Here is a 12,431-nt window from a genome sequence, read left to right on the forward strand (position 1 = left end):
ACAACTCTGCCGATGTGCCCACAAGTTGCTTGATCTAATGCCTCAAAGAGGCTTTTTTTTTTCTTTTTTTTATGCGTAGCTGCTGCGCATACAGTACACATGGCTAAATATTTTTTCTAATTCCCTGTCCTAAAATGTTTGGGACAAGGAACAAAACAAAAGAAGAAAGAAGAAGCCTTATCCATGATCTAGAAGAGACGTTGATAAGGTGCAAGGTGTTTTTTTACTCCACAGTTTTGGTGCAAGCTTTGACAAAAAGTAGGAGTAGTCACGAGGTTGGGCTAGTAGTCACGGGGTTGGGCTAGGAGTTTTAACTATGTTTCTTTATTTTGTATTTCTGGTGCTATATGTTTTGCATTAGGTGATGGTGATTTTGGATGTAGCTTGTAGCCTCTACTTATGCTTTTTTATTTCTATTGTTGGTTTCTCAATTTGTTGTGTTTCTTCAACGTATTCATTTTGGCTATGTGTGGCTATCTTGGGAGTTACACTGTTCATTTCGGTGTATTCTCCCTGGACTAACCTTTGATGGTTACTGTGCCTGCATCTTTGTATTAACCCTAAAAATTGGGTATATTCCTTCAGGTTATGTATTTAGTTGAATGATGATGGGTGATAGAGTTCAAGCTTGTATAGAAATATAAGTAAAATCATGTAATTGCAATCTATTAAAATCGTAAGTAAAATCCTAAGTAAATTAAAATCAAAAGTAAAATCATGTAATTGCAATCTGTTAAAATCATGAGTATAATTATAAATCCGGCTGAAATCCATTACATTAAAATCATATAATTACAATATATTAAAATCGCAATTGAATACACCCCCATGACCACATTGTTGACCACTTCCCTAATACAAGTGGGTCTCACCTAGGCTCACCTCTATTAAAGAGATGATGAACAAGGTGATTAGTAAATGTGGTAGAAATAAGAGTAATTATAGTATATTTCGGTAATACGGTCATGTGATATAACTTGTGCACATGTTATAATATAAGTGGATATTTGTTGATACTATTTCCTAAAAGGGGAAATATCAACCATGTTATCCACTCATATTATAATATATGTACAGGGTATACCACATGACAGTATCCAGTACTATTCTATAATTTCACTACAAGTAGTATTATTGATAATGGGTTAATCGTTTTATTAGTCCTTGAATTTTGACTTGATTTGCATTTGAGTCCCTCAATTTCCAAAATCATTCTCATGGTCCTTTAACTTCACTTTCGTTAGGACAAATGGTCATGCCGTCAATTTTATTAACTTTTCTGTTAAATGCAGGGGCAAAATGGTATTTTTATTTTACAACAAAAAAATTGAAAAAAATATCATATCTTTAAAATAACAATAAAAGAAAAATCAAATAAAAAACCAACAAAAAAAAAAGAAAAATCAAGTTTTGGGGAATAGAAATTTGGATAGAGGGAGGGGAGAGAGGGAGTTTAATTTTAATTTTATAGTTTTTTTTTAAATTTTTTATTCATATTTTCATCAATTTAATACAAATATACCATTTTGTACCTGTATTTAACAGAAAAGTTAACAAAATTGATAGTATGACCATTTGTCATAAAGAAACTGAAGTTGAAGAACCACAAGAATGATTTTGAAAATTGAGAGACTAAAATGCAAATCAAGTTTACGTTTAAGGACTAATAAAATAATTAACTTTATTGATGATTGTTTACAGCAGTTAGAATGGCACATGTAGATGATGTGGAATGTGGTGAGAGATGGAGGCTTCTTGGGTCTACGCCTAGGAGGGCCCAGTAAGCATCAATAGGTGGTTACCATGGATCCATTGGGCTTGGTATTACCTAGGTAACAGATGGGATTGGGCGTGTCTGACTGGAAGAACTCGATCAGAAGCTGCCAGGAAAGAAAAGAAAAACAGAAGTTTCAGATTCTCGGTGTTCTGCGTGAAAAACCTTTGTGTCTGCGTGAAAACAAATTTTGCAAACCTTTCTTTCTGTTTTATATTGTTATTCACCACTTGATTAATTTGGAAGAGCAAGTCAGTTTCGTCTCTGTCAATAGTGTATGTATCTTTGAGTAACTTAGTCAAAGCACAGGTGCAGGTTCTCTGTTTTCCAAAATCTACATAGACCAGCCATTTGCAGACAGACAAGGTGAGACTCTTATATTAGTCTTGGACTAGCTTCTGATTTGGGTTAATTTTCACTTAGGCTGCTTGTGCTTTATTTTTTTCATCTTCTGATTTAATCTTAAATTACTACAGATAATATATGTAACTTGTAATGCGGAGACCTATTGCTGTTCCGTTTGTTATCTGTTGTTTTATTTTTCCTTGTTAATTTTAATATGGATTTTAAAACTTTTTCAGGTGCCATGGACATCCCTCTGCCTCTTAGTAAATTAGCTCAGCATTTGGTTAATCGCGACGACAAGTACGTTCATATTGTCAATTTTATTTTACTGTTTTTTGCTGTTTTTTGTTACTAGGGGAATCGTTGGATATGGCTGCCTTCCAAGGATTGAATTTGGCTTTTTAACTTCAGTAAAAGGAATGTATTTATTTAGTTTTATGCTTTTCTCTGTTTTAATCAGTGACTTAGCTAATCCTAGTCCTGTCTATCTTAAGGGCATTACATTTTCATTTGGGAAGAATTGCATTTGTTGGTTAAATTTCAAGCATGAATGTCAAGGTTGACAAAATTAATACTAGGGGGTGTAATGTTTTTTAAAATATGTTGACTCTCTATCTCTGTCTCCATCTAAACTAGGGACAAAAAGTATGTAGTTCTAGTAGCAACTGGAAGTTTCAATCCTCCTACTTATATGCATTTACGAATGTTCGGTAAGTTTCTCATTTTGACAGCTAACATATATGTGAATTGCGCTCTCTATTTGAATCTGGTAATTGCCCCTTGGGTTTCATTTTCTACTTTTGACTTTGGGATCTTTTGCTCATTTTTTCACTGGAAATTGCAGATCAATTGCATATTTTGATCAATTTTGCTTTTGTGCACAGAGCTGGCGAGAGATGCACTGAATTCACAAGGCTTTTGTGTCATTGGAGGTTATATGTCGCCTGTTAATGATGCGTACTATAAGAAGGTATGTAACCTTTAATAGCATTTCTGTAGGCATTGGAGTAGAAAGAGCTTTCATAAGCACATGGATTAAGGTACATAGTATGCATGGCAATTTTTAACGGAGTTCTGGGATGAGGCTACATTAGGAAGTTATTCACATAGCTCAACTTCTTCCTGGACCCCTTTCAACCAGGGTTGTCGAAGCAACACATTTATTCCATTTTTTATTATTTATTACGTAGGTTACTCGAATGAGTTTGTTAATGCAATTATGGGGTTTATTACTTCTTTATGCCTGAATAATTGCTGTAGCTAGATCATATGATCAGATATCACGAATCCCTCTATTGCCACAAACTGACATGGTCACTTGGTTGGTTATGTAGGGCCTTATATCGGCTGAACATCGTATACAGTTGTGCCATCTAGCCTGCCAGAGTTCAGAATTTATAATGGTTGATCCTTGGGAGGTATCTTTCTCTCCACTGTACAGATTCTCTGGAATCTGAGATGATGCTTCTGTTGTGCAGTATGTGACTTATTTATTTACTGCCATTAGGGTTCTGTTCTGTGTACTTAAAAATAGAAGTTATAAACCAATTTTACAGGCAAGACAAAGTAACTTCCAACGCACTTTAACTGTTCTGTCTAGAGTCAAGGATTTCTTGTCTGAGGCTGGGCTGATACCCAGTGGTAAGATTTGCAAAACTGTTATCGTTCGTTTTCCTTTGAGAAGCTGCTTCATTGTTAATTTGGAGGCAACATGATTGACTTCTGTGTCTGCTATTGATAGAATCTCTTAAGTGCATGCTTGTGTGTGGCTCTGATCTACTCCACTCTTTTGGCATTCCTGGAGTTTGGATTTCTGAACAGGTATGTCTGTAATTCTATATTCTAGTGGTCATGTGTAGTTTATTCTTACAAGAGAACCATCTCATTTTTCCTGTATTACTAACTTACCGTAGAATACAATGACTTCATCTGGAGAGTTTTACTTATATCTTAGTTCAGTAACCTTAAAAAGGTGTTGAATAATTCTTAGGAGAATATTTGGTCATAATGTCCAACAACAATCATACATGAATGGAGATGTATAGTGTGTGACTAGAAATTAACTGAGCACTTGGTGGATCTTTGTTGTATAATGCAAAGTACCATAACACTCGAAGTGGGGTACGGTTTAATTAATCCCTTTGAATTGGTCCGTTTCTGGTCAAATAAGGTGTTAATCCACCATAACATTTGTACTTATTGGTCAGGTCAGAGGCATATGCAGAGATTATGGTGTGGTTTGCATTCGCAGGGAGGGACAAGATGTTGATACAATTATCTCAAATGATGAAATTTTGAAAGAAAACAGGGTAATCAATCACATCTCTTGATTTGTTTTGGTGCTTTTTGGCGCATATATTGTAATAGTCAATCAAATTGTCATTCAGTGGTTGTAAAACACTGGATTTTCTTAGTTACACACCTAGATCAATTAACTATTACCCAAAATGATATTTCTCTCTTGCATTTCTCTGTTCTACACCTATGTCTCTTCTGAATATAAATTATGCAAATTGGCATTGTATACAAGGGTCGAAATTGGTCTAAATTGTGAAATCGAAAGTTTCGTGATGGATTGAAATAGTGCAAAACGTTTTATTTCTTGAACAGTTTTGATTTGAAGCTTCTTTACAGTCCGCTGCTTTTCTTGGCCATTTAATGTTAGTTCTTCTCTTTTTTATTACAGGGCAACATAAGAATCGTGGACGATCTTGTACCGAACCAAATAAGTTCTACAAGAATAAGGTAAAGGCAATGTGATTCATTGGCAAACATGTTAAGGGGAATGTGGAAGGAACTGAAAACTTACAAATGTATTTCAGGGATTGCATTTCAAGAGGATTGTCGATTAAATATCTGACTGCAGATGAAGTAATTGTTTACATCAGAGAACATCATCTCTACTCCAACTCAAATGACATGTGAGGAAGAAGATATCTTCATCAAACACAGCACATGTTTATCAGATCATTCTGTAGAAAGGAATCCATTGATTGATAAAACAAATTTTCTGCCATGTTTATCAGATTATTCTGTAGAAAGATATGACAAAACCAAATCGCAGTTCTCAAGTTACATTAAAGAGTATCCAAATTCAAAACTAATTGGGAATGGATGAAGAGGTCATAGGGCATCACATTTATTTGTAAGTAATACAAAAATTGCGAAGAAGTAATTACAGACACACCAACTATTCTTCCAACCTTTCATCACCGATTTATTTTGATTAACACTTCTCTTTCAATATCGGAAGAGGTAAATAGCCATCAGTCGGGATAAGAGTTGGTACTTTTACCAAAGTAAGAATGCCACATGGATTTTATGTGGAGATGATGTGGAATGCGAGTTGGACGGGCCTCTCACATGGAGCATTAGAAATTTGGAAATATTTTTACTCACCACTTTAACTCAAGGTATATTCTCACTACCTTTCTCACCACTTGACTTGTGTCTATTGACATAATCAATGAGTAAAATATCGATAATATCGACGAAATATCGATGATATTATCGTTTTTTGAGGTCTAGGATATTTTGGAACATATCCGTACACATATCGTATAAGTATCGATAATATCGGAAAATATCGACGTCGATAATTTCTTTCACACTTTCGCAACATTTGGCCAAAATATTGCTTTAATATCGAGATGATGAAGACTATGAAAATTTTGAAGAGTTATTTACACTAACATCCCCTAAGGTTTCTTGTGTTTTCACAAAACCCCCTCAGGTCTCAAAAATTACACGAACACTCCCTGAGGTTTCAAATTGTTTTCACAAAACCCATTTTCGTTGATTGTTTGTCCAAAAATTGATGATTTCATTGGAAAAAAAAAAACTTATACAAATGACAAAATTAATCTCAATGAAGTATATGCAATTTAGTCTCAAAGGCGAACTTGGTCATTTGGAGAATTTTTTTGTATTAAATCATCACTCTTTGGATGAAAAATCAATGAAAAGGAGTTTTGTGAAAACAATTTAAAATCTCAGGGGTGTTCTTGTAATTTATAAAACCTCAAGGATTTTTGTAAAAAAGTCAAAAACCTCAGGAGGTGTTAATGTAAATCACTCAAATTTGAACCTTATAGGAATTCTATGTGGTTTTAAGTCACTCATGTATCTTACCATGCAATGTATAAAGTATAAAATATTATCGTAAATCATTATACATAAATGATTATGGTGTGTTTAATATTCTTTCATTGATTACTACATATTTTCTACACTCGCAGTGTTTGTCAGCTCGTTATATAATCAACTTAAATAAGTTAAACCCATCATGCAACGCATTTCCTTCCAATTTTTTGTGATAAAGTAATAGATAATTGACTAAATAAACATCTTCCAAAGTTTCAAAAAAATTCCCAAGTTTTTCTTAACTACCAATATTTTCGAAATCATTGATATTTTAGACCTTGCAAGTGCCCACAGCTCTCTATATATGGAGATGTCTCTTTTATATACATATAATATATATGGTCATCATCAACTTGGAGGAAGCATGGATGTGTTTGCCACTTTATGATTTTGAAACTTTTTGCTAGTGCTCTTTTGAATGCAACTCTAGTGCTTGTTATGCTAAGCTATGCTCCATTATCTTTTCTAAAAGTGACTCATGACACAGGAGAGTACACAGCTCCTTTAATGAGAAGAACTTGCATGTCATAGAATAATATTAGTTTGTTATTTTTAATTAATCAAGTTCTTTCATGTAGAAAAATTATCCGCCAAAACATGATTGATTGGGGATAACAAATCAATACTGACCTCTTGATATACAAGTTTTTTATTGTAACCAATGTATAAAATATCGACAATATCGACGAAATTATGGTTTTTTTGAGTCTAGAATATTTTGGAACATATCCATACACAAGGACGGAACGACACTAAGGGCTACAGTGGGCTGTAGCCCAGTGTGGTTTTTTAAGAAAAAAGTATATATTTAACTTATTTTCAATATTAGCCCAGTTAGTGTTAAGTAAATGTCTAAATAAAAGTAAAATGACAAAGACATTTACTTAAGTTTACAATGTAAATAAGGAAGTACCCCCCATTTGGATTCAAATAAAAATACTAGAAAATCAAATTCCCACCAAATCAAAATATGAAAAATCAGTTTTAGTGCAAAATACGATTTAGGCTAAAAATGATGGCTCATTAAGTCAATATATACTTCACACTAAAATCTCATAAAATCAAGTTTTCTTATTTGATGTGTGAGGAATAAAAGTAGCTAAAAATTATTTTGAGAAAATGATTATTCCGAAAACCCACTTTTCATACTTAGTCAATATTTTTACATAAAACAACTTTTCATATATGATATGAATGTATGAAGGAACCTAAGGTCAATCTAGGTGAAAAGTCTTAGATGTTCAATCCACTATGGAGTTAAACCCTATTTGGTTTATGTTAAAACTTATTGAAAATTAGTCTATGGAGCTATGAACTAGCTTGGTTTATATGATTTATTGTTTGCTTTTATTTTTAGAAAGACTATAGAAATTGTAAGTACCAAAAAAAATAATCATTAAATTTTAAGCTAATAACTTTAGCTAGCTCACCCGTTGAAAAATTCTTAGTTCTGCCCTTGTCCATACACATACAGTATAATTATCGATAATATCAAAAATTATCGAAGTCGATAATTTCTCACACGCTTCAACAACATTTAGTCAAAATATCGCGATAATATCGATAAATATAAAAAATATCGCTATATGGACAACGTCAACCAATCTTGGATTCATATGGGTGGCATGTTAATAACTACATGCAAAACTATTTTGGGGATTTATCATTTGATAATTATTCTTCACAATGCACTTACTCTACACATAGAAATGATGAAGACAAAAATTTGAACTCACAGTAACTCTATGTGATACTAAGTCACTCATGTATCTTACCATGCAATGTATAAAGTGTAAAATATTTCGTCCAAATAATATATATATATATATATATAGTGTAAAATATTGTAGTAAATTATTATAGTGTGTTTAATCTTATTTCATTAATTATTACACATTTTCTATACTCGCAGTGTTTGTCAGCTTGTTATATAATCAACTTAAATTAGTTAAACACACCGTGCATTTCCTTATAATTTTTTGTGATAAATTAATAAATAATTGACTAAATAAAGATCCTCAAAGTTTCAATAAATTTTTTCAAGTTTTTCTTACAATTTTCGTGGTTTTTATTCAATTTTTACCGATATCGATAGTTTCCCGATACTTTCATCAAAATTTTCATGTTTTTGGACCACGGATATTTCCGAAACCATCGATATTTTAGACCTTAGACATAACTATAGTTAACTCTTTGCTTTGTATTATAGAACTATGGTTATATCGATAACACGTGTCAAATGTTAAGAATAATGATGAGAGCACATCTTAAGTTAAAATGGTGAGCAAAAATGCTCCCTACAAACTTAATACTAATAGATAATAATGAACTTTAATCGGATGACTATTAAGGACTTGCTCTGCTCACTATAACACCTCATTACAGTCTCGCCAAATGTGCTTAACCCTTCCACGCAAAGAAGTTGGCGAGTAGTGGTTCTCCTCTCCTCTGTTAACCATGGGAATTGATCATATGAAACAAATGCCTCACGAAACTTGACCAGTGGTTGTGGTTTATTAGGTTTACCCCTGTATTTGGTTATTTCCAAACCCATCTGTCTCATCTCATCTCATCCATCCATCCATCCATGTAAGCAATACGCGGTGTGCAGAAGATCACAACAACCAGGAGAGAGAATTTTTCCAAGTTTACCAGTCACAATATTACACGTGGCTACCCGACTATAGTCAACAGAAAAAATCATGCATTGAATTTCTTGGCATGAAATATCGATCTTCATATCTACACGAAACCTCATCTTGTTTTGTTAACACGTGTACATATAAATGGTTGGTTTGTCTGTGTTTTGTGGTATGGTCGGCTATTTTCAAATGTGTAAAATACCAGTCAATTAAGAAATTGTTTGGATTAAGGTACGTTGTAAAGTAATGGTTAATGGAGCATATTTTCTATAAAAATGATGGCCCATGGTTTAACTTTTACACGTTTTCTACCCACAAGTCACAACTACCAGTCTCTAGAATCTTCTGCAGGTTTCTACACACTTCTTTCAACTCATTTATAAACAAGTTTTGTGCTAGCTAAATGCTAACTCATATACACACTTGAAGCTTACAAATTGATAGTTCATTTTTCGCAAGGCCTCCTCAGAGATATGCCTCACCATCATCCACCAGGACCCCCACCACCGCCAGACCCGTTTGCTCCTCCACCACCGGACCCCGCACCGCCAAGACCACCTCCACCAGGGCCTCCTGCTCCACCCCCGCCAGGGCATCCACCGCCGGGTGGACCTTTCGCTCCACCTCCTCCAGGACCACCTGGTCCTCCTCCTCCAGGACCACCTGGTCCTCCACCACCACGTGGTCCTCCACCACCACCTTAGTATCACTTCACATCACAGTCTCATCTCCACCAGTACATTAGTATTTTAGTAGTATGTGCATGTATATATAGGAAATAAAGTGTGTGCGCGTGATGTTTTATCCATTGGAATGTTCTGTTATTTCTACTTTTCTGCGTAATTAACAATCTTCGATTGTGTTTATAAAACAACAAGGATCGAGAATGTTTTGATCTTGTGACACTCGATCTCTTGTCTTTGTTAGATTACGTTAAAAATTCATACATAACAAATGGTGAATAATAAAATGAACTACGTTTTCCCTCTATGTGACAAGCTTCCCTGCTTCCCCCAATCAATCAATGTGCTTCGCCCATCGATAAGAAAATATCCATAAAGAATTTACTGGTTTGATTTATAGAAAAGTTGATATAGATTTAAACTCTCATCTAGTAGTTGGGTTTAATTCTCAAATTTGGTGATTTTGATACAAGTTTTTTTGACTTTTTTGCCACATAGGGCTATATTTCTTTTTAAATATTGTATGATGTAATTTTTTGATTTATATATTTTTAAAATTATTTTTTGTTCTAATATGGCTCATTATCTTTGATTACTTATTTTAATGAGATAATTAGTTAATATTATATTTCTTATTCAATTTACCCTTGAGCACATAGAACGTAAGAAATAATGAAGTTATTAACTGCAGAAAATTTTTATAGTGGTTTTATAATAAATTATTAAATTTATGATAAGTAAAGCACCTAATTAGGAAGACTGTTTTTTTTTTTCTTTTTTAAATATTGTACATTGACATAAGAAAGAAATAATGGAGTGAGTTTAGTACTCAAAGGAAGCCAAACGCTCGTTAAAATAGATGAGAAAATAATGGAGATTTAGAGTTGGGATTCATTCCAAGGTATAAATGATTGCTAAAGCATAGTCTAATATCTATATGCTATGCAGTCATAGTATCAACTTTTTCTTCTTTTTTATTTATTATTATTATTATTTTATGTTGAATATATGCTCAACTTTGAATCAGGTTCAGTTATTTTATTCTTTATAGTTGTTCTTTTAAGTATAGTATACTTGGGATATAGATAATACATTTTTTTTGATATATTTTTCTTCATATTATATTTATATCTAAATTATTGGTAACATATTTCTTTAACCAAAAAATAAGTTATTAATTGACTTGTGTTTTTACATACATGAGATATAGGTATCATACTTTTTTGCCTTTTTGTTTATGAATATAAGTTATAGGTAACATATGCTTTACCACTTATCTTTTTTATGTACCAGAGATATAGGTAGCATATACTGTCTGACTTATGTTTTTATGCACCTAAGTTATAGGTAATTTAATATTCTGCTTGTTTATTTTTCCACCTTACTTATAGGTAACATGTTTTGTGGTTTGTTCAGCCTATGATGTAGATATATTATCCCATGGTATAGATATATTATCCTATTGTCCATCGCATAGATATAATATGTGGGTCTTATTTTTATTGATTAAATGGTATATATTAGGTAAATATTATTAAGGAAAGAATTCAAAATTCAATTACAAGAAAATTATGCATTAAATTTAGATTTTCAATATGTTTTTCTTATTTACCTCAAAGGATAAAATCGACACAATAAAAAAAATAAATAAAATTCAAGGACCTACATCTAAAACTAAAAACGCATGAACTAAATTCAATATCAACTAATCATTTTGAATTTAGATCTAAGAACTCCTTTGATTTATGAATGCAAATACGCGTATGCTGGAGGCACAAGAACATATATCCTTTTACTCTCTTGGCCAAACTGAGCTATTACAAATAGAAGGGGGCAATTGAAAAGTTTGCAAACTGGTATACGAAGACGAAAATCATTTAGCTATCAAGCATTTTGGTGCATTTCATAAAATTTGGTCCACTCCATTAATCTAGTGGTTCATCATATTATACCACATAAGATTAATAAGTTTTGGGCCTTTCTTTTCCAAACTAACTGCCGTTTAATTCCGTTCTCTGCTTACGAACCCATTCATTAGTTTATGCAATGTATACATAAAATTTCACAAACCCAATCACCAAAACTAATACCTCCCTAACATATAGAACAAACCCTATACATATGTAGATTCTAGGAATAGGTACCGATCCATAAGTCATTAGAGAGATAATACCAAAAAAAAAACCCACGATAATTAAATATAGAGGTTTAGGATCCTTGACATGAGTTAGGTCAGTTAATGAGGACAGTGAGTTTGTCTCTTTTTACTTAAGTTAAAGTCTCCTTTTTATAAATTAAATTAATTTAGAATAATTTAGAGTATCGTTTATATATATATATAAAAAGGAAAATAAGAACATGAAAGTAAAAACTTGGTGCCTTGAAAAACTTGAGCCTAGCAGAGTCTGATGCAATGAAATGAGTAATTGATACATTAGTCCACGTTACTGGTGTGAATGGTTTATTAATAACCATGGACCCATCATGGACACGTTTTCAGTCCACCAGTCTTTTCCAACTAACAGTCTTTGTCACGAATTACTTATACCATATCCAGAAACTTCTTTCTCACAAAATAACAACTATAAAATTATATTAAGCACAAAGCTTAGGGTGTTAAGCATTTTCCAAGCCTATATAAAACCGTCCAATTCTCCACCTTATATATCTTCATTTATTGTAACTAAGTTTTCCAAAAGAAAATGGCCTTCCGAAGAAATCCGCCGCCACCTCCACCACCTGATCCATTTGCACCACCGCCTCCTCCACCTCCACACCATGGCCATCCGCCTCCGCCACCACCGCGGCCTGAATTCTATCCTCCACCTCCACCGCCACCTTATT

At 33.2% G+C, this 12,431-nt stretch overlaps 1 protein-coding gene across 1 annotated transcript; it reads left to right on the top strand.

The window, feature by feature from the left end:
• The first annotated feature begins 1,840 nt into the window (after window positions 1-1,840).
• Window positions 1,841-5,223, top strand: LOC117620522 (nicotinamide/nicotinic acid mononucleotide adenylyltransferase-like). Its single transcript, XM_034350603.1, has 10 exons — window positions 1,841-2,140; window positions 2,356-2,419; window positions 2,756-2,829; window positions 3,004-3,089; window positions 3,454-3,537; window positions 3,676-3,760; window positions 3,861-3,940; window positions 4,327-4,428; window positions 4,806-4,864; window positions 4,942-5,223. The coding sequence occupies exons 2-10, from the start codon at window positions 2,361-2,363 to the stop codon at window positions 5,042-5,044; spliced, it is 732 nt and encodes a 243-aa protein (XP_034206494.1). The 5' UTR covers window positions 1,841-2,140; window positions 2,356-2,360; the 3' UTR covers window positions 5,045-5,223.
• The last annotated feature ends 7,208 nt before the right edge of the window (window positions 5,224-12,431 follow it).

The sequence above is a fragment of the Prunus dulcis genome, chromosome 3 (genome assembly GCF_902201215.1).
Source record: "Prunus dulcis chromosome 3, ALMONDv2, whole genome shotgun sequence".
NCBI classification, from domain to species: Eukaryota; Viridiplantae; Streptophyta; class Magnoliopsida; order Rosales; family Rosaceae; genus Prunus; species Prunus dulcis.